General features: G+C 50.5%; 3 protein-coding genes across 15 annotated transcripts in view; 1 reads left to right on the forward strand and 2 right to left on the reverse strand.

The window, feature by feature from the left end:
* The window catches only part of dst (dystonin), a 134,870-nt gene extending 134,199 nt beyond the window's left edge, over positions 1-671 (reverse strand). For 3 of the 6 annotated variants that reach the window (XM_072709346.1, XM_072709340.1, XM_072709338.1), the window contains exon 1: positions 200-668. In XM_072709346.1, coding sequence (XP_072565447.1) covers positions 200-383 — 184 coding nt within the window. In that variant the 5' untranslated portion in view covers positions 384-668. Of the gene's footprint in view, positions 1-199 lie in introns of all 6 variants that reach the window. The other 3 variants (XM_072709348.1, XM_072709347.1, XM_023795236.2) reach the window with 3 other exon arrangements.
* Positions 672-1,367: 696 nt separating this feature from the next.
* Positions 1,368-11,949, forward strand: LOC111835200 (BAG cochaperone 2). Of its 7 annotated transcripts, XM_072709349.1 has the most exons (14): positions 1,368-1,476; positions 1,878-1,945; positions 2,303-2,386; positions 2,540-2,653; positions 2,997-3,108; positions 3,247-3,397; positions 3,493-3,619; positions 3,821-3,977; positions 5,386-5,533; positions 5,646-7,114; positions 7,272-7,349; positions 7,433-7,517; positions 7,637-7,660; positions 7,948-8,113. In XM_072709349.1, the coding sequence occupies exons 2-13, from the start codon at positions 1,892-1,894 to the stop codon at positions 7,644-7,646; spliced, it is 2,589 nt and encodes an 862-aa protein (XP_072565450.1). In that variant the 5' UTR covers positions 1,368-1,476; positions 1,878-1,891; the 3' UTR covers positions 7,647-7,660; positions 7,948-8,113. The 7 variants fall into 7 exon arrangements, with proteins under 7 accessions (XP_072565450.1, XP_023650997.1, XP_023650999.1 ...); XM_023795229.2 differs by lacking the exon at positions 7,637-7,660 and having other exon boundaries at positions 7,433-7,513; XM_023795231.2 differs by lacking the exon at positions 7,637-7,660 and having other exon boundaries at positions 7,275-7,349; positions 7,433-7,513.
* A 1,607-nt stretch (positions 11,950-13,556) lies between these two features.
* rab23 (RAB23, member RAS oncogene family) lies at positions 13,557-19,724 on the reverse strand. 2 transcript variants are annotated; one of them, XM_072709350.1, is made up of 7 exons: positions 19,468-19,724; positions 16,850-17,095; positions 15,528-15,613; positions 15,236-15,392; positions 14,850-14,932; positions 14,499-14,591; positions 13,557-13,758 (listed from the first exon to the last, which is right to left on the reverse strand). In XM_072709350.1, the coding sequence occupies exons 2-7, from the start codon at positions 17,002-17,004 to the stop codon at positions 13,619-13,621; spliced, it is 714 nt and encodes a 237-aa protein (XP_072565451.1). In that variant the 5' UTR covers positions 17,005-17,095; positions 19,468-19,724; the 3' UTR covers positions 13,557-13,618. The 2 variants fall into 2 exon arrangements, with proteins under 2 accessions (XP_072565451.1, XP_072565452.1); XM_072709351.1 differs by lacking the exon at positions 19,468-19,724 and adding an exon at positions 19,178-19,397.
* Positions 19,725-19,995: the final 271 nt, after the last annotated feature.

Here is a 19,995-nt window from a genome sequence, read left to right on the forward strand (position 1 = left end):
CTGGTAGCGTAGCTGTCGCAATATGGGTCCAAACACAAATTAACATCTGCAAAAGTATAACAAGTGGATCACAAAAATCACGTGTTACAGCTATTTTTCTAAATAGGTCATAATGTGAAAACCAAAGAAAAAAAGATGTAATTGTTATTCGCAGGGATGGATTAGAGCGTCATGCAGGCTATGGAGGTCTCCTACTCACCGCGGCTCCTTGAGCGTCCTGAGAAGACCGATTTGATGGGATGCTTCCCACTCCGGAGCTTGCGGTGCCAGCAGCAGAAAAATAAAATTGTGGCGATGGTGCCAAGCAAAAGTAGCAATAATAAAAGCACGCACTGGATGCTGTATGGTCTGAGCAGGACCAAAAACGCCGCGGCGATCATCATGCGAGGCGATGTAGGGCAGCGGCTGCTGAAGGCTTTGCTCTAAATGTAAAAATACATGTTACTGTTATCACGGGACCCTCTAGCAGCCGAGCCTCCGTCTACCCTTGAAGATGCATCGATTTCAATAATGCAAGCCGACAATCCATGACTCAGCAACACGGACCGAGGCACCGACCGTGTAAAAGGGGCGAGCATCTGCATCTGAGCTCAGCAAATCAAAAAGGTGTCAAGCCGCAGCCTGCTGACATGATCCATGGAGGATCCTAAAAGCTTCATTCGAAAGCGAAAAAAATGACCTATAGCCTACTGAAACATTAATGAAGTGCAAGTTGTCGCCCCAATCCGAGGCTGCCTACCTGCCCCAGCCTAAACGTGAAATGATGCGTTCATTTTTGGACTTTGCCAGGCTGCAGTGTTCACCTACTGTACTGAAGGAGGAGCAGCGCAGCCTAACGTTTTGCATCCTTTTATTTAAATTTACCCCAAATAAAACCGACCCTTTCACTTTCGAAAACCTCTCATTGCGACGTACGAAATCAATGTCTGGTATCCCTCTAACGTCCAAGGTTGCCCCCACATTAAAAATTAAAATGACAGCCTATTACTGAATAATTCATATCGACAGTACTTTCAGCATATGGATATATATTATAAATGAGCACACTATGCATAGGTTAAGGGGATTCAAAATGTAATACACGAACATCTAGCGATATTTATCCTATCTCATATTAAATGTCGGTGTCGGCAATTGGGAAAAAGAATCGCAATATTGGCAATGATTCATTCGAGGTGCGCATACTCGCCACTTGTGGAGTGACAGGACACTGCAGTATCCCAGCCCTGCGTCGCATTGGCACTGGACTTCATTTCCCGTCGTCAGTCAAAGCGCACACCCCCAAATCCTGTTTTAAATCTGTGCGTCGCATTGGCACTGGACTTCATTTCCCGTCAGACAAAGCGTTCCGTGCGACGCATTGATGTTGGACTACATTTCCCATAAGGAAAAGCGCCCACGTGCCGATTTTATTGCGCCGAAGATTCCCGCGGAAGGCCGTGCAACCTGCAGCTGCGGATGGTGCATGTTTATAAGGTGTTTTTTTTGTGCCTTATTTAGTTTATTGCTGCGCACATTTTCTGCTTATTTTTGATGCAAGCTGAATTTCGCCGTGCTGTATTTATTTTAGTTTTTAAATAGAGCTGAAACAAATAAGGAACTTATCGGAATAAACTCCCGATTAACTGTATACTTCCTCAAGGGCTAGAGCCTGTAAGTTTGCATTTTGCACGTTATTTCGTATTTAATTCTCTCTGCCTAACAGGCGACCGTAGCGGCATTAAAATAATCATATTCATGTAATTTGGGACGGTTTTCTGCAGCGGTTAGGGGCGTAATATGTAAAGATGGCGATCTACACTTCTGGCATTGTGCTTTTAGTTTCTGTCCCCTGTATCAGTTAGCTGGCCGCTATGAAATGCATGTTCATTTTACAGGTAAATGGGCTTTGATGGCGACCTCTCCTGGGACAAAGAACCCGGAGGACGAGGTGGAGTTTGTCTCCGTAAGTTGACGTTGTGATTTCTCTCGTCAGTCTGATATCCTGCCTTCCTGATGCACCTTATGAAAAAATGATTTGGACACACCCAGAATTAGAAAAAACGAGCTAAAACTGAGACAGCTATTTATCTATATATACATTTCACATGCTCTGCAGTTTTAAAAAAGCTGTCAAACCAGTAGATGTTATCAGCTGGCTTCCATATCTGAATGATTCTGTGTGGATCCTCTTGTGTGGTAGCGAAGCCAAATCCAAGTCTGTCGACCAGTTTGGCCATTTGAAACCCTGTTTGAGAGGAGGGTTGATGTTGAACTTCGGTTTGACTTTCATGGTCTTTAATATGTTTGGTCTTTCTGTTAGGAGGGTCCTCTCAGACCGGTTCTGGAGTACATAGACCTGCTGAGTGATGGAGATGATGAGGAGGCCAAGGCTGCCCCACAGTCTGTGAGCAACTCCGAGCCGCTTACTTGACGCTTATGGGCTTTTGATCCGGCCACCGTACGCGACCGGCTGCTTCGTTTGTGTGAGCTGTGATGTCGGCGCGATGGGACGGGGTCTGCACTGTGCGCTAACATGTTCTTTGTCCCTGTCACGAAGATGGAGGACCAGATCGACAGGAAGAAGGCACAGGTCGCCTCCACGCTGGACAGGCTGGCCCAACAGGTGGCTGCCGAGAAACAGCAGAGGGCAGAGAAGTGTCGAGCCTTCAAGGTGAGGCGGCGGGCGGAGGCAGGGGAGCCGGGAGAATGAGAGACACACACACGATTAATCCCGTTTGGCAAGCTGTCCTCCATCTTGCTGTCATGTCTGCCGTAGGGCAGTGGTCATTGCCTAGCTGCTGGGTAAGGCTTCCTTTGACACGCGCTGCGGCCTCGGTGCTCAGAGCTAATGGCAGCACTGGATGGACAGCAGTGTTACTGCGTCGTAGGGGACGTGTGTCTTTATTGAACCTCAGATACAGAGGTCTGGCTGACCCGCCATGCGTTGCCAGATGTCCTCTGTGGGTTAGTTAGCATGTTGATTAGCTCCAGGGCCAATTTATGCTTCCTTCCAGGAAAAGATGGTCTCCCAGCAGGCTAAGGGTCGGCAGGAGGTGGCCTTCAGCGTCAGCAACGGCGATCATTTCGATGCCAAGCGGTGTGTGGACATGTGGTTAAAGATGCCAGGTAGCCCTCAGTCGCTAAGCCGATTTATCTGCTACTGTAAGGACCGTTGTAGTATAAAATCCCAGTTGTATTTTGTTGCTTTGTTTCATTCACAAGCGGTCTTGGACATCACCGATCTTTCACGTCTCTCCATGACAGAGTTGAAACCCGGCACACTCAGCTCTCATTCCAGATGGGGGCGCCGGTCGTCACCACACCCCAGCAGCCACGCGTCTGTGCGTACTTGTCCCGTCATCAACTGTGGCCGCGTCTATGACAGCGCCCCCCTCCTGGAGGGCCACTTGAAGAGGTGACCGAGTTCAGGGGCAGTTTTAAGGGGGTGGTTTTTGGGTCCGGTGGAGCAGGAGGGCCCCCCCATTGACACAGGTTCTGCCCCCACCCCAGGTTTGACCACTCCCCGTGTGACCCCACCATCCTGCTGCGGGGCAGTCCGTCTGCATTCTACGCCTGCGTGGCTTGCTGCAGCCACTTTGAGAGCAAGGAAGCGTGGCAGGCCCATCTTACCGCTAAGGTACGAGCCTCGGGGTCCTTGGACTTTTAAGGCAGGCAGAAATGAAGCCACCTAAATTCCTTAGCACTCTCAGGCTCAGATTCGATCTGGGCACCAGTAATGTAAAATTAAGCATCAGTCCATTGGTGGATGGCAGCATTTCTGATTTCTGTTACATTGGCTTGATGTTTGATACCTCCTGTACCCCCCCCCCCCACCCAGCTCTCCTCCCCTGATCCTGGTGGCCACGTCCACAGCCTGAAGTACCAGCTGATCCAGTGCTTCGCCTGCCCATCCTGCTACCTCCTCTTCAACATCCGCGACGAGTGCTTGCAGCACATGGCAGCCAAGAACCACTTTATCCGGCCCACGGGAAGCGGTGAGAGGCCCCCTGAATGTGCGAGCAGGCGTTTGGGGGCATATTCATCCGGCCCCCGAATGTGCGGGCAGGCGTTTGGGGGCATATTCATCCGGCCCCTGAATGTGCGGGCAGGCGTTTGGGGGCATATTCATCCGGCCCCTGAATGTGCGGGCAGGCGTTTGGGGGCATATTCATCCGGCCCCTGAATGTGCGGGCAGGCGTTTGGGGGCATATTCATCCGGCCCCCTGAATGTGCGGGCAGGCGTTTGGGGGCATATTCATCTGGCCCCTGAATGTGCGGGCAGGCGTTTGGGGGCATATTCATCCGGCCCCCTGAATGTGCGGGCAGGCGTTTGGGGGCATATTCATCCGGCCCCGGAATGTGCGGGCAGGCGTTTGGGGGCATATTCATCCGGCCCCTGAATGTGCGGGCAGGCGTTTGGGGGCATATTCATCCGGCCCCCTGAATGTGCGGGCAGGCGTTTGGGGGCATATTCATCCGGCCCCCTGAATGTGCGGGCAGGCGTTTGGGGGCATATTCATCCGGCCCCCTGAATGTGCGGGCAGGCGTTTGGGGGCATATTCATCCGGCCCCCTGAATGTGCGGGCAGGCGTTTGGGGGCATATTCATCCGGCCCCCTGAATGTGCGGGCAGGCGTTTGGGGGCATATTCATCCGGCCCCTGAATGTGCGGGCAGGCGTTTGGGGGCATATTCATCCGGCCCCCTGAATGTGCGGGCAGGCGTTTGGGGGCATATTCATCCGGCCCCTGAATGTGCGGGCAGGCGTTTGGGGGCATATTCATCCGGCCCCCTGAATGTGCGGGTAGGCGTTTGGGGGCATATTCATCCGGCCCCTGAATGTGCGGGCAGGCGTTTGGGGGCATATTCATCCGGCCCCCTGAATGTGCGGGCAGGCGTTTGGGGGCATATTCATCCGGCCCCTGAATGTGCGGGCATATTCATCCGGCCCCGAAATGTGCGGGCAGGCGTTTGGGGGCATATTCATCCGGCCCCCTGAATGTGCGGGTAGGCGTTTGGGGGCATATTCATCCGGCCCCGAAATGTGCGGGCAGGCGTTTGGGGGCATATTCATCCGGCCCCCGAATGTGCGGGCAGGCGTTTGGGGGCATATTCATCCGGCCCCCGAATGTGCGGGCAGGCGTTTGGGGGCATATTCATCCGGCCCCCGAATGTGCGGGCAGGCGTTTGGGGGCATATTCATCTGGCCCCCGAATGTGCGGGCAGGCGTTTGGGGGCATAAGGATGTCATTCAAACCTGAAATGGCCAAGATAAAACTGCCTAATCATTTGGGATTAAAGCAAAGCTCAGGGTGTATGTTAACGAGTAATTTCCACTTGTGTGGGGGGGGGCTATGTGGTGATATTAAGGTAAAGAGCTCTCAGACTGTTTCTTTCTGTTGTAGCCCAAACGGGCAGAGCCGCTCCCCTCCCCATCCCGTGGTACGCCAAGACCCGCCTCATCATTCTGTGTAAGGAGGTGGCGTTCCGCGTGCGCTGCTCCGCCTGCAGGAAAGTGCTGGCATCGCACACTGAAGCCCAGGCACACTTCAAGTGAGTGCAGGGAGTGGGGGTCGCCACCCGGAGGCTCCAGAAGCTTCCGCAGGGGGAGGGGGGGTCCCTGCCATTTCCCAAGGTTGACGTCCGCTGGTTTCCTGTGTCCCAGTGTCCGATGCAGGCAGGCCAGTGCCATGGCTGAGGCCGATCAGACAGTGGCGGACATCATGAAGCGGCTGCGGGTTCGAGGCCGCTGCATGCCGTGCGACGAGGTCTTCTGCAGCGAGGCGCAGATCGAGCGGCATAGGCAGGGCACTGGCCACCAAGTGGTGCCCCTGTCCACTGAGGAGGAGTCCATACTGCACTACTGCAGCCACCATGAAGTTGCACGCATGCGGGAGGCCCCCCCACGGCCATGTCCTGACTCCACAGGTCCCAGGACCTCTTCAAAGAAGAGGGGCATGCCGAACGACCCCCAAGACTCATCCCCAGTCAAGCGGCAGAGGGTCCGGCGCCCCGGGGCAGTCCTGGGGACGTCCGGCAGACAACGGCCCAACGCCTGGTTCTGCGAGTGTGGCCTGCGTTTCCCGGAAGAGTCTGCTGCCAGCCGCCACATAATGTTGTCCAATCAAGTGTTCCACAAGTGTGGCGTGTGCGGCAAGCTAATGTGCGAGGCGTCCATCACGCGGCTGCATATGAGCCGCATCCACGGTGGCGCCCACCTCTCCCACTTCCAGTTCTGGTGCCGCCGCTGCCAGGTGGATATGCCCCGGGAGGCGGATGTGATGTCACACGTGGGTGAGACCCACCATGGCCACACCTTTTACCGTGAGCGGGAAGTGACTGAGGAAGAGGAGGAGGAGGGCGAGTCGTCCACCCTGGATCCCCGCAAGTGCAGCCCCATTGTGGACGTGGCCCCGGCAGATCGCCCTCCCAAGTGGCTCTGCAGGATGTGCGAGGAGCTCTTTGAATCACTGGAGGCAGTGCGGCGACACTGTGGGGCCGTGGCCAGCCACAGCTTCCAGAGGTTTCTGTGCGGTCACTGCTCGCAGCGGTTCTTCAAGGAGCTGACGCTGCGGCGGCACTGCGATGCCGAGCATGCCGGCCACATCGACATGCGGTGGTGCTGCGGCCTCTGTGACAGCATGCGCCTGGAGACCGAGGACGAGTTCCTGCAGCACTACCGGAGCCTGCATGCCGAGGACTACTGCCGCGTGGAGGACCCCCCCACCCGGCCACGGGCCGCACCGTCCCCACTGTCACAGACGTGTCCCTGCATGGGGACGGAGAAAGACAAAGCGGAGAGGAACGCCACCTTCACACGCTGCATGAAGAGGCTGGCCAGTGAGGGCTGCTGTCATTACAGCTGCATCACCTGCGGCATGCGTACCCCATCCTACGTCCAGATCAAGGTCCACGTCCAGGAAGATCATGGCGTCCATAAGAGGGACAAGTCCTTCGAGGTGGCGTGTGGCCTGTGTCCCCAGAGCCTCGCCGGCGTCCCCGCCTTCCACTCCCACTATCACGCTCAGCATTGTCCCCTGTGTCCCCGCGAACGTCACAGGGATGACAAAATGGACACCAAAGCAGCTGTCCCTCTAATGCTGAAAGCAGAGGAGCTCGCACCCAAGGACAATGGCAAGTTAGCTAGATGGGCGTCTCCCAAGGCCGCCACGGCGCTGGCGTTCCCCCCCCCAGGTCGCCACAGTGCCCAACAAACTCCAAGCATGTTGAGATGCATTTCAAGGCTTCTGTCTACCTGCATAACAGGAGTGTTTTCTCTGCCCCCTTCCAGCAGAAGAGATTGAGGACATCAAAAGAGCTATTGCTCTGAGTTCAGGAGAGGCTGAGTGGAGGTCGCCCCCTAGTGGAGGTGTGACTCTGCGACCTGAGATTACAATTTGAACATTCCATCCTCCCATTAGCTGTGCATAAAACTCTCTCCTTGTGCTTCAGATGAGTCTGAGGAGGACCTGAACCATGCCTTAGCTTTAAGCGCAGAGGAGATGCAGAGGAAGCGAACGGAGTCGGATGAAGGCAGGTGACCCCCCCAGCCCCCATCCCCCCCCCCCCCCCGCTCTGCCAGCCTTTATCTTTGTTGTAGGGGAGGCATCTGAGCGTTCACCCACACTCTGTTAATGGACATCTCTTTGCAGCCAGTCATGTATGAAGGCATCATTTTGGGTATGTTTAATCACACCGATGCATGTGGGGATCGACCGTACTCTTAGGGGTGTTTCTGGGAGTTGCTCAGTCGTATCTGTATGAGGTTTTCAGACACAGCACCATAAAGTGAGCCCACTCTATAAACACTTTGTATATTATGAAAATGACACCTATTAGATTGACCAGTCAGGCCTAAATTCTTGACTGTATTATGGGAGAAAGTGCGCCTCTGCTGGCCTCCTGCGGTAGCGCAGTGCGCCCTTCGCTCTCGTCACCTGTCTCCGTTTTATTTGTGTGTTTCGCAGAGATGGAGGAAGCCATCAAGAGAAGCATGGTGGAGTTCTGACCCGGACTGAAGCTTGTTTTATGTTCATTTTGATCTTTGTTTCAGATAAATATAAAATAAAGAATAAAAAGGTTAATGCAAAGCTGCGCCAGTTGAGCTGGAATAAATGGTAGGCTTGATAAAAATGAGTCGAGTGGTATCTTTTCTTGAATGGGGGTGGTTTTGGGCGTCAGTCGGAGCTCCCTCCCTCCGCAGCGGTAACCCAGCGCCGGGGGGGCCGCTCCCATCAGCCCATATCCTTCCAGCCCATGTTTGGCGATGTTTACGCGGTTGACAGGGCGCTATATCTGCGGCTCTCCGGCACCCGGGGCGCACTGATCGGGTATGGCTCAGGCCAGAATACACGCCAAAACCCAGGAAGCCGCTAAAGGCAGCAGGTTCAACCGGACCCTGTCCATGGCGGACCGGTCCGGACGGCTGCTGGAGAGCTTGGATCAGCTGGAAGTCAGGTGAAGTGCTGCTGTTCTCGGGCTACTCCGATTATTCTGACCGCTAATTGGGGAAGTGAACGCTTAGGCGCTGATGAATGCTTCGGGCACTGCATTTATATACCCTATGTATGCACTTATGCAGGCGTGTGAGGTTTATAATTAATCCGCATGTTTGGTCTATTTCTGTTTAGGTTTTAATTCTGTTTAGTTTTAACACATTTGCCGTTGATAAACACGTGCAGCCGACGGCGGCTTTACTCGCGTGCGATTCTAAAAATAAACTAAGCGAGCCAAGATATGGACATGCATAGTTTGCAGATTCTTAAGACAATTTGACGCAAATGCTGGTTTTCAACACAAACTTGTTAAGCGAGATTTGCTGGGCATACTATTTATGTCCACTAGGCCTACTTATAAAATGCAATGCATAACAACGGGGCATAATAGATTAATTTAAATAAGTTTGTTCTTGTTAAAAACGTGGGTGTACAGTAAGTGCACCGAGGTACCCGCCGTATTCTCCGTCCTGTTTAATCACTCCGAATCTGGCCGTTTTTTTCACTAGGGTGGAGGCTTTACGGGAGGCGGCTGCCGCTGTCGAGCAGGAGAAGGAGAGCTTGCTGGAGCTGATCCAGTCGGTCCAGAACAGCCAGGAGATGCGCACCATCAGCGACGGTGAGCCTTGGCGCACTTGCCGGTGTATAGTGAGGAATCACGCGTCATCCGCGCGCTACTGTTAATATATACGACTTATACATGCTGTGGTGTTGGCAGTTGGCACGACCTGATCCTCATATTACCTATTTATTACTTATTGTTCATTTATTTTCCCCGCGACCCAGATGGATAAAACGGTATAGATAATGGAAGGATGGATGTTTATTAATTTTTAAAATAGTGCATTGCTGTTTGTCCTCTTAACCCCCCATGCACCCGTGACACAGGAACTTAACTGTGTTCCTCCAAAAACGTGGCAATAAAACTAGCATCTTGATCCAGGGTGAATGAAAACCTATTGTAATAGGACTTGTTTCTTGCCGCCAGGGGAAAGAGAGGAACTTAGTTTAACAGCAGACCGCCTGCTTAGCAGGACCCTCACAGTAGAAGTTTCAGTGGAAACTGTGAGAAGCCCCGAGCAGGAGGACGCTCTGAAGAAGGCTACCTCCATCATAGATGACATAGCTGCCAAGGTACTTGATGACATGGATGGTTCCAGAAGGCAACTAATGGCCCTCCATGCCACCTGTGTGACGGAGGCCCCCCCCGTCCCTATTGACCAAAAGTTTCAGAGCATTGTCATCAGCTGCGCCCTTGAGGACCAGAAGAAGATCAAGAGGAGGCTGGACACGTTGATCCGGAAACTCGATAACGCGGGGAAAACCATCCGGATCATGGATCACCAGAAAATGGTGTCCAGAAGCACCAACGGCAAATGAAACTCCAGCTATATGAGATATGAGTGTCTCGCCATCTTATTCATCACACGTTATTCCACCAGATTTAGGACATGCGCTATATATTTGTACCTAAAAAAAGACCAAATACTTGACTATAAGCTGTGAAGATGCTGATCTGTTCAGAATCACCTTTTTATAACGTGACTGTCATAACCAAAACCAAAGGCAATGGGTTGCTGGTTCAAGTCCCCAACCAGCAAGGCACCACTGAGGTACCCTGAGCAAGGTGCCGCCCTCAAGCACTGCTCCCCGGGCGCTGAATTAGCTGCCCCCTGCTATGTCACGATGTCACATATGGGTTAAATGCAGAGGACACATTTTGTTGCTGTGCATTGTGTGCTGTGGTGTGTAACAATGACCACTGATCACCTAATTCCAAATTCTAAACTAAATATAGATGTCTTTGTGTAGTTTGATGCCGGACAGCTCATATAAATGCTACCCTACACAGCCTATTCTCAGGTTTAAACATAGACACAATATAGATTTGCCACAAAAAATCGACTTACTCATTAACTTATTATGACCCGGACTATGCGTCCTCAGCTTCGCACTGTAGGGCGGAATTTCCCGGAAAGGTGCGCCGTGATCCACTCTGCTTCCTGGGCATCCCACTCAATTAGAGCGCGGGTGTTAATGGGAAAGGCTCAGACTGCAGAGCGTCAATAAAATACTTTCCTTTGAATTGGAATTATGGGGAAAAATGTTCCTCTTCTGTTAGCATTTATATGAACTAAACACCACAACATTAGAACAGCTTCACCTGAAAACACTACCCAGAATTATGGGTGTTATTTGTTTGCACTAGCACATAATTCCAGAAATAAATGTGTAATTTGAAAATACATTTTACATGTATGCTGCTGTATCCTGTTTGATTGCTACTCTATACCCAGAATGATTGATCTTTCCACGTGGACCACAGGCCGGACAGATGTCACCTGTACTGCGGGGAGATTAAGTCCACAAATCCTTTATTAAACGTCTTACATAACCATTAGACTGACGATACAAAACAAAAAGCCGGAAATGAGATCACTGCGAACACGTACAACACACTGATAATCAGGTAAATCATAGGAAGCAGCAGGGATCAGCTCTGACGTCATATCTCAACAGCTGGAGTGATCTTCACTGGCTAAACATGGAGTCCCTCATAAGGCTGCAAGTCAGCATGGTTAAATTAGCCTGTGACTGAGCGTGGAACAATAACGGGTAGAGCACTCAACGGTTTAGATAAAATCATTTACAATAATCATATCAATCAAATGGCAAACATTCTTTATTCTTTAATAGGGCAACGACATTTTCAATATTATGTGCACGTCCAACAAGGATTCAATGGTAAGCTTTATTATAGAATAAAACCTCTTATACAAAATATAAAAGACTGAACAGGTTCACACTATCATGAAAGCATTTGAGGTTGTGCTGTATTGTACCATGATCCAAATTAGACATTTAAACTTATAATGCACAGTCAGCATGCAGCTTTGCTTCAAACACCACATACCGAACATCCAAAAAGCACGGTGACCAACCGAACTCAGAATAACGCATACCATGGACACAGCCACTGGCTGCCTCTGCCCATTCAGAATGACGCATCTTCAATACCCATAAATGGGCACCTTGCAGAAGGAGAGTGTAATCAGACAGATCCTCCACGACCGGGAACCCAACCAAGAAATCTGACACTTCAAAAGATCTGAAAGTCTGAAGTAGGGATCCGATCAGGCCTAATTCACTACAGGCCTAATTCACTGCAGGCCGAAAAACAAGAGGGCTGAAATCTGCGGAAATCACCTTCGAGATGTGCATTGCTGTATTGTGCAAATGAAAATGGAGACCCACAGGATTCCTGCAAGACATAAACACGAGCCGGCTGGCCGTCGAGGCTGACGACTTGCAGCTCTCCTCCTTTAGAGGTGCAGGTAAACATGGGAGAGACCACGTCTCCCCACCGAAGACCACCTCCGTGCAGGGACACGGCCCTCAGCCCTGACGCCCTCAACACTTGTAACATTTTCCTCATGAAACGGAACTACTAAGAAAATAAACAGCTACATGGTACTGTTTGCGATTCTTTTGAAAAGAGCAGAGATATGAAGGGCGATAATCAGATGAAGATACAAATATGCCAGTTGTCTATCTTAAGCATGAGTACCACACAGAATACAAAACAATTCAAAAGAATGCATAACAAAATAATACAATGCAATAAAGGGTAAACTATGCAAGACTGTGGAATGCTGCCCACCCATCACCTTAATGTATGGGCGCCATTTTCAGAGAGCTGGCCCTTTGTCAGTCTGACTGGAAAAGAGAAGCAGCTTGTAAATAGCAGCTAAATCATCCCTACACATCCCTACACATCACTACACATCACAAAGTTAGGTCAGCTTCCCAGACCATAGTGTTCACGAATTCATTCTTTATATGGGATACTGCTGGGGTGCGGGGGCGGGCGGGGGGAAAGGGGGTGTCAAGGAGTGAAAGGTAATTAATTTTGGGCCAAGCTCCCCTCTTCTCAGACATCCCCCTGAATATGGTGCAATAGTTTGTACGCTTTTTGTTGGGCAAAGACGGAAACTATTTAACAGGACCTGTCTGTCAGGAAGAGATCAAAAAATAGCAGAACTACAAGAGATTTAAAAAAGAAGAAGAAGGTAGAAATGAAGCAGGACTGCCTGTTCTGGAAGCGCTGTGTAAACGCGGTATTTAGTCAGCAAGGTAGCAGGTACAGAGTGTTTGGCACTATGTTACGTTACGTTAAATCATCTTAGCTTATGGGCAACTCTCTGCCGCCGTCGTTCACTTGCCATCTATATAAAAATATCGCAGTTAGTCTTTTTAGATTAGCCCAAATACAGCTCATTCATAATATATTGAAGCTCTTTACGTTTCTGAAAAAAATAGGACCAATGATCTGATCTGTATAATATATATATATATATATATATATCTAACAATACAAATATTGCACAGTTGAACAGTAAAATGCACAAATGGTAATTTGTTAAAAATCACATAAGCACATCATCTGTAAACCAGCAGAATGTTAGGCTGATCTATACACCGTGTCAAACACACTATACTTATATATGAAAAGACATAAAAATATGATATGTACATTCCACTCAGAATATGATAAATGTCCCTCACTGTCCTTCCGGACCACGCGGGTGGGCGAGCAAGAGTTCACACAAAGCAGGAGGCCAGCTGAAGCATGAGCTCTGCTGAAGTTGAGGAGACCACAGCTCTGAGATATGGACCCCATCCAAGGAGGGAAAATGCACATTCAGAAATGTCTGGTATGAAGTTTCGCAATGTGTCCTTCAGAACTCGATTGACCCAAAAGGATGAGGTCATGCAGAGTCCTGCTCAGCCACAGCTCAGCGTCCTCTGGATTCCTCACTGTCCTGCTGTGGACTCAATCAGGCCCGTCACGCTAACAGTCAGAGATGGGGACACCTTTTTTGGAAGCTTTTCTTTAAAAACGAAACGGGCCAGGTGCCCCAGAGGACTTCACTAGTCTAACACACTTCCACTGAGCACCGTGAATACCCCCCCACAATCAGACAAGACAGCCTCTCAGAGAAATGAGCAGCCCTCAAACATGCAAGGCAGTGAGCCCCACCGCACGCCCCCCCCCGTCTCAGGCCACCGCAGCCCCCCCCGTCTCAGGTCACCGCACGCCCCCCCCCCTGTCCCGGGCCACCGCACGCTCCGCTGGGCCTGCTCACAACAGGCCACAGCTACCAAAAGGGGTTTTGCTCTTCTTAGTCCTCTGTTTGTTGGGGCGCAGGCTGATGACCTCACGCCCATTGGTGCTGCTGGAGTTCTGACTGGAGTTGGTGCCACTGGCCGTGTTAAAGACACCTGGCGGTTTGGAGAACAGGAGGAAGGTTACAGCCAAACAAAGGAAGAGAACCAAATGAAGAGCAGTCATATTTGGTATCAATGCTGCAGTTTATTATACTGCATTATAACCACCAATTACAATTACAAATTGCAGGAGGAAGCCATAGCCTAACCCAGAAAGCACTTCATTATTTACTCTGTTAGACATGATTGCAGTGAGCATTCACAGCACGCGCGCACACACACACACACACACACACACACACACACACGTAGGGTAAACATATCCTTATGGGGACCGCTCATTCATTTCAATGGGATAAATGCTAACGCTAACTATGACAACCTTAACCCCCACCCTGCCCTAACCATAACCATAAGTAACCAAACAAAATACAAGAGTTTTTGCATTTTTAGTTTTTTCATAGCAGTCACCGATTTTTATAAAATAGAGTTTTCCCTTCTGGGGACCAGGAAACCGGTCCCCATAAGGGGAAAAAAACGGATATTTATCATGTTATGGGGATAAGTAAACCCGCTCGCTCGCTCGCACGCACGCACGCACGCACGCACGCTCGCACGCACGCTCGCACACACACACACGCACACACACACATGGCAGTTGGAAGGAGCCCCACTAGTACACCATACATCTTCAGACGGCCCTCCAGCTCCTTGGCCCCCCACGCGCAGGGCCTTCCTCATGCCTGTATCCCCACGGAACTGCAGGCTTTTACGGCAATGCCAGCGGGACTCACCGATTTTATTGCTGGCTGTGTGAACAACTTCTGGCTCTTCCGCCGTCTGCTGCTTCAGCTTCTGCAGGTATTTCTCTGCTAGATATTTGAACACTGAGTAAGGGAGACAAAGACATGAACAATTCAGGGGCAGAGCGTTTATGGGACCGTAATGTCTTAGACGTATCAGCGTCTAGTAAATAGCCAGCGAGTAGAGTCCGAAGATAGTAGCTAGCTAGCTGGTTAGCCTCACACGCTGCTTCAGCATCCCCTAAGGAACATGTTCACTTGATGTTGAGAGATTAGCTTCTCCAAATGAGGGCATGGACACCTGCAGAGACCCTCTGGAGGCCTAAAGGCAACGACATTCACCTTCGTTCACGTTGAGATCCTCCTTCACAGACGAGCGATAAAACCTTAGCTTGAGCCTCTTAGCCAGGGCCTCTGCCTCCTCGCTGCAAGGAGAACGTCAGATTACAAGACGAGAAGCCAAAACGAGCAAAGCACCCAGCCATGACCTCCAGGCCTCTGACCACCAATGAAGATGGTGACTGTGCCTCTGAGATGCATGCTAGTGATAGTTCATTTTCACTGTTGATCTTCCTACGCTGGTGACCTGGCAGTGAGGTCTATAGGTACAAACTCTGATTCCTCAGAGGCTGATCGGCCATAAAGGGCAAATGATCACACAGTCACATAATTTACTCTGTCCCAGGGCCAGCTTTGCATTATGGGAAATGAGACTGTATGGAGCATACTTTTTTATCACTGTTTCATCCAGGAGGTCGATTTTGTTCTGCACCAGGACAGTAGGAATGTCTCCGACCTCTGCTTCTACCTTCTCTTTCCAGCTACCGATAGCTTCGTAAGATTCCCGGTCCGTGGTGGAGAAGACCAGCACACAGGCTTGGGCACCTACGATCGACAGACAATCAAAATATCAGGCAAAGTGGATGCAGCCTTGTGTAGAGCCCACCCCCTCTTCACTCTGAGGCACCTAATTGGATGACTGAAGTGTCAGTACAGGAACCAGGCCATGTGTGCACTGACCTCTGTAGTAGGCCTTGGTGATGGCGTCAAACTCTTCCTGTCCCGCGGTGTCCCACAACATCAACCTGACATCCTCGTCATTCACCCTGCACACGGTGACATACAAATAGAGACATTGCAACCAGTAGGGGGCACTCATGACCTCCCTCACCTCCGTGGAGCAGCCAAACAGTAGGACGTTATAGCACAACCAAGTGAGAGGACTAATTACCTAAACTAATGTGTAACTATCGGCTGTTAGACAAACACCATTATCGCATGAAGTGGACACAAAATAGCAAAAAATAAATAAAAAGGAATGATGAACATAAGGAAGAGAATGTTCCACAATCCCAAAGGCCATCTGAGTTATGTTAATACAAAAATATTTACAAATACAACCAGAAGGAAATCTGGAAATTTAGCTGTTTCATCGATTAAAATGTAGCAGATGACAAGAATCTGCCATAGTGAATAAACAATAAAATGCTGCTGGCAAAGCAGTGGGTCAGTCTGTCAGGGGATATGTGGCCCCACCCCACTCACTTAACATGAGGAAGCAAACTCGGACACATTGTAGGACTCAATGGTGACATCACTGCGCCACATCACTAGGATGTGGAACCAGCAACTTTCTGATCACAGACAGCAGCCAAACCCGCTGAGCCACACATTACACCGGGACCATCACGATCATCCACACATTACACCTGGACCATCACGATCATCCACACATTACACCGGGACCATCACGATCATCCACACATTACACCGGGACCATCACGATCATCCACACATTACACCTGGACCATCACGATCATCCACACATTACACCTGGACCATCACGATCATCCACACATTACACCTGGACCATCACGATCATCCAGACATTACACCTGGACCATCACGATCATCCAGACATTACACCTGGACCATCACGATCATCCACACATTACACCTGGACCATCACGATCATCCAGACATTACACCTGGACCATCACGATCATCCACACATTACACCGGGACCATCACGATCATCCACACATTACACCTGGACCATCACGATCATCCAGACATTACACCTGGACCGTCACGATCATCCACACATTACACCTGGACCATCACGATCATCCACACATTACACCTGGACCATCACGATCATCCACACATTACACCTGGACCATCACGATCATCCACACATTACACCTGGACCATCACGATCATCCACACATTACACCTGCACCATCACGATCATCCACACATTACACCTGGACCATCACGATCATCCACACATTACACCTGGACCATCACGATCATCCCCTTGAATCACCGATTCTTCTTACTGAATCTGCCGCTCTAGAAAGTCCACCCCAATGGTCTTCTTGTAGTCCTTGGTGAAGATACCCTTGCAGTATCTCTGGATCATGCTGGACTTGCCGACGGCCCCGTTCCCCACCACGACCACCTTGATGGCCACCTCCATGTCCTCCTCCAGCATGGCTGCGAAGGTGGAGTGAGCTTCTCTCACACTTCTGATTGGTCTCGCTGGATTCCTCTTGGATTTGTTTCAGGGGTAACCAGAGAACTGCCTGGAATAACAACAACATGAATCATCAGAGTAAATCACTAACTGACTGCACATTTGCTCAAATTCTTAGAACTAAACTCCATCTTATCTCCACTGTAAAGTTAATCTCATAACTCCACAAATGGGTTAATATTTTCTTTCATTCGCTTTTAGCAAGTGCTAAAACCAGCCACAATGTTTATGGAAGTTAATTGAAACCACAGCAACCAGAGCATGGGGTAGATGCACAGTGTAAGAACCAGCACCCAGCGAAATACCTGCAGCTCCCGCTTCATTGGACACCCACCGGCGAGCGACAACCAATGGCTGTTCCTCTCTAGTGTGGTTTTCTCAGCCAGTCCGACGCCCAGACACATAACTTTTGCCAGGAGCTCCAGAAGACCAAGGACCATATTTGGAAACCAAATGATTATGTTAAAATAAGGGGGCAGTCGCTGTACACTCACCAGTGTGTGTTACGAAGTAAATGGGCTCTGGCCCAACAAAAGCATCCAGCATTTCTGCCCATGAATCCTCAGCAGCTGCTGCTGAATCCAGCCACCATTTCATAGCTGCATGCAGACTTTAGCCAGACTATCCAAAGGTCTTTCAGACACAAACACCAAGGGGCGCCGTTAGGGGAGTTTCCCCCTTCCCTGGGCCTTTGGGGATGGCCCCAGCCTCATCCAGGGGACTCGAGGCAGCTGCAGATGCTGAGAGGCCACAGATGCCACCCCCTCATCACAGTATGCACACGGCCATGTCGATTCCGATATAAACAAGCAGTGCAACTGTAGCCGTCAACAGAGCCTCGGCCATGATGTCGAGGAGGCATGTTCGGGCAGCTTGGGTACAACAGCCTCACTTCCTGTATGGTACGTTCACCTTCTGTGTGGGTTTTGCACACTAAACAGAACACATGACTGGGGAGGGATGCAGGGCCTGATGCAGGGAGGCATCCGAGCACCTCGACCTGAACATACCCTGCACACGTTCCTGAAGATTATTTTCCTCATGAGCCACACAGAGCCAAGCTCATCTGCAGCAGCAAAGCATGATGCAGCCTAAGGAGGCCAGGGACCCCCCGGGGTGTCAGGCAGGCAGCGGCCATTCCCGGCACGGAGCCGAAAATCCGGCTCACAGACCGTGACGTTAACGAGATAACCGAGCGAAGGCAGATGGTGCTTTCAAAGGCAGGTCTTCGGAAGAATGGCATACGGCAAAATAAAAGCCTCTACTTTGTTTGACAGGATCAACTGAACAGACGATTAACCCTTAAACAGCACGTCGGTGTTGACACAGCACTAAACCGAAGCACATCAGGAAAAGTGCTGTTTGTGCAGAGAGCCACCAGGTGAGGACAGTTTGCCAGCGGTGGGAGTGTCAAACACCGGCCCGGAGGGTCGGGTTACGGCGCCTATGAAGCGCGATACGGTTTGTTCGGCGCAGCGCTGACAGACAAGAATTACACAGAGAGACCTCATCCCAAAGACTTTTTAATGGGCTTGGCTGGGGTGTACAGGAAGCTGAAAAGCAATACTTAGAAACATCCCGTCTTTCATGTGCGAATATGTGGGGCGCAGAGGCCCAATTCTAAGATCTGTTAGCTACTGACTCTGGGAAATATGTGGAAAAAACCAACAACAGTAACAAGACCCCAGAATAAGAGAAAAATCATCATTACATCTGATATGTTTATTTCCTGTGCAAAATAGTAGTGAACCCAATCGCGCCCTCTTATTCGGATCGCTTTCACTAGAACAGCCTGAGGAGTGTGTCGGTATCATCTGAAAAGCCTGACTAAACTGTTTCAGACGAGGTAAGTGTGTGTGAGTATAAACGCAGGAGCGACTGAGATACAGCTCGAGAGATACAGCTCAATATCGTCTCCTATTGTAAATACAAACAGAAATACTGTAACTGTAAAAAAAAAAAAAACATATCAAATTGCATTTACGCTGTGACGACATTATAATAAAGCGCAGATGGCATCTGACGCCCGGTGCCCGTTGCTATACATGATACCGGGTATAACATGATTAGCAGCATGCCATTTCAGCGGGCATCGTGCACACCGGCACCGGAGCGGCACCCTCCCGCTTACCTGCCTTCTAGCTGGGCCATGTCCACCATGGGGGCGGCTAATGTAAAAAGGACAGAGAAATGCGCTTTTAAAAGCAAAAAGCGCCCGTGCGCTCACGGAAAGGCGCTGCCGGGGATAGGCGGCCCCGAAGGCACGTCCTCAGCCGCTCCCTAGGCTACCCCGACACCGGACCCGCAGACTCACACCACGCCTTTGAAAGTGCACAACGGAAAGGCGGCTTCGCAGGGGGAAAAAACACGCGTGTACGTGAAAATCGCTGCTTTTAACGCCGTCCGCCCACGCAAACTTACATTCCACGCTTATCCTCCGCAACCGCCGCCGTCCCCCATCTTCCCGGTGCGTTTCACTCCCCCGGCGCTCGGTTGCTATAAACGCTGCGAGGTTTTTCCGGTGACACCGATCCGTGCGGCAAGGTGCCCCCCAATCGCCGACTCCAGACCGGCTGCGGGCCCCCGCACACAGCGCTATGATCGCCTGGCCGGACGCACCCCGACCGCTCCGGGATCGGTGACGCCCGTTCCCGCTTTGCGCAGAAAGCTACGGCCGTAAGGAAGTGATATCACGGCTTTCCGTATCCCACCCTCTCGGCAACTTTGTGAGGAGCGTTCTCTGGTCCCTACTTATCACTAAGGGGATCCGTGAAATGCTGCTATTCTACATTAAAGCTGCAATTTGTGTCACTATGCAATTGTCAGTATTATGAGATGTAGGCTATTCATTTTAATAAGCTTAAGTTGTACACTGTTGTATAAATACAAATTTGCAACATTGCGGTCCAGTGACAGGGAGCAAAAGCTAATTATTCACAGAACATATTT

Source organism: Paramormyrops kingsleyae, chromosome 3, assembly GCF_048594095.1.
Source record: "Paramormyrops kingsleyae isolate MSU_618 chromosome 3, PKINGS_0.4, whole genome shotgun sequence".
NCBI lineage: Eukaryota > Metazoa > Chordata > Actinopteri > Osteoglossiformes > Mormyridae > Paramormyrops > Paramormyrops kingsleyae.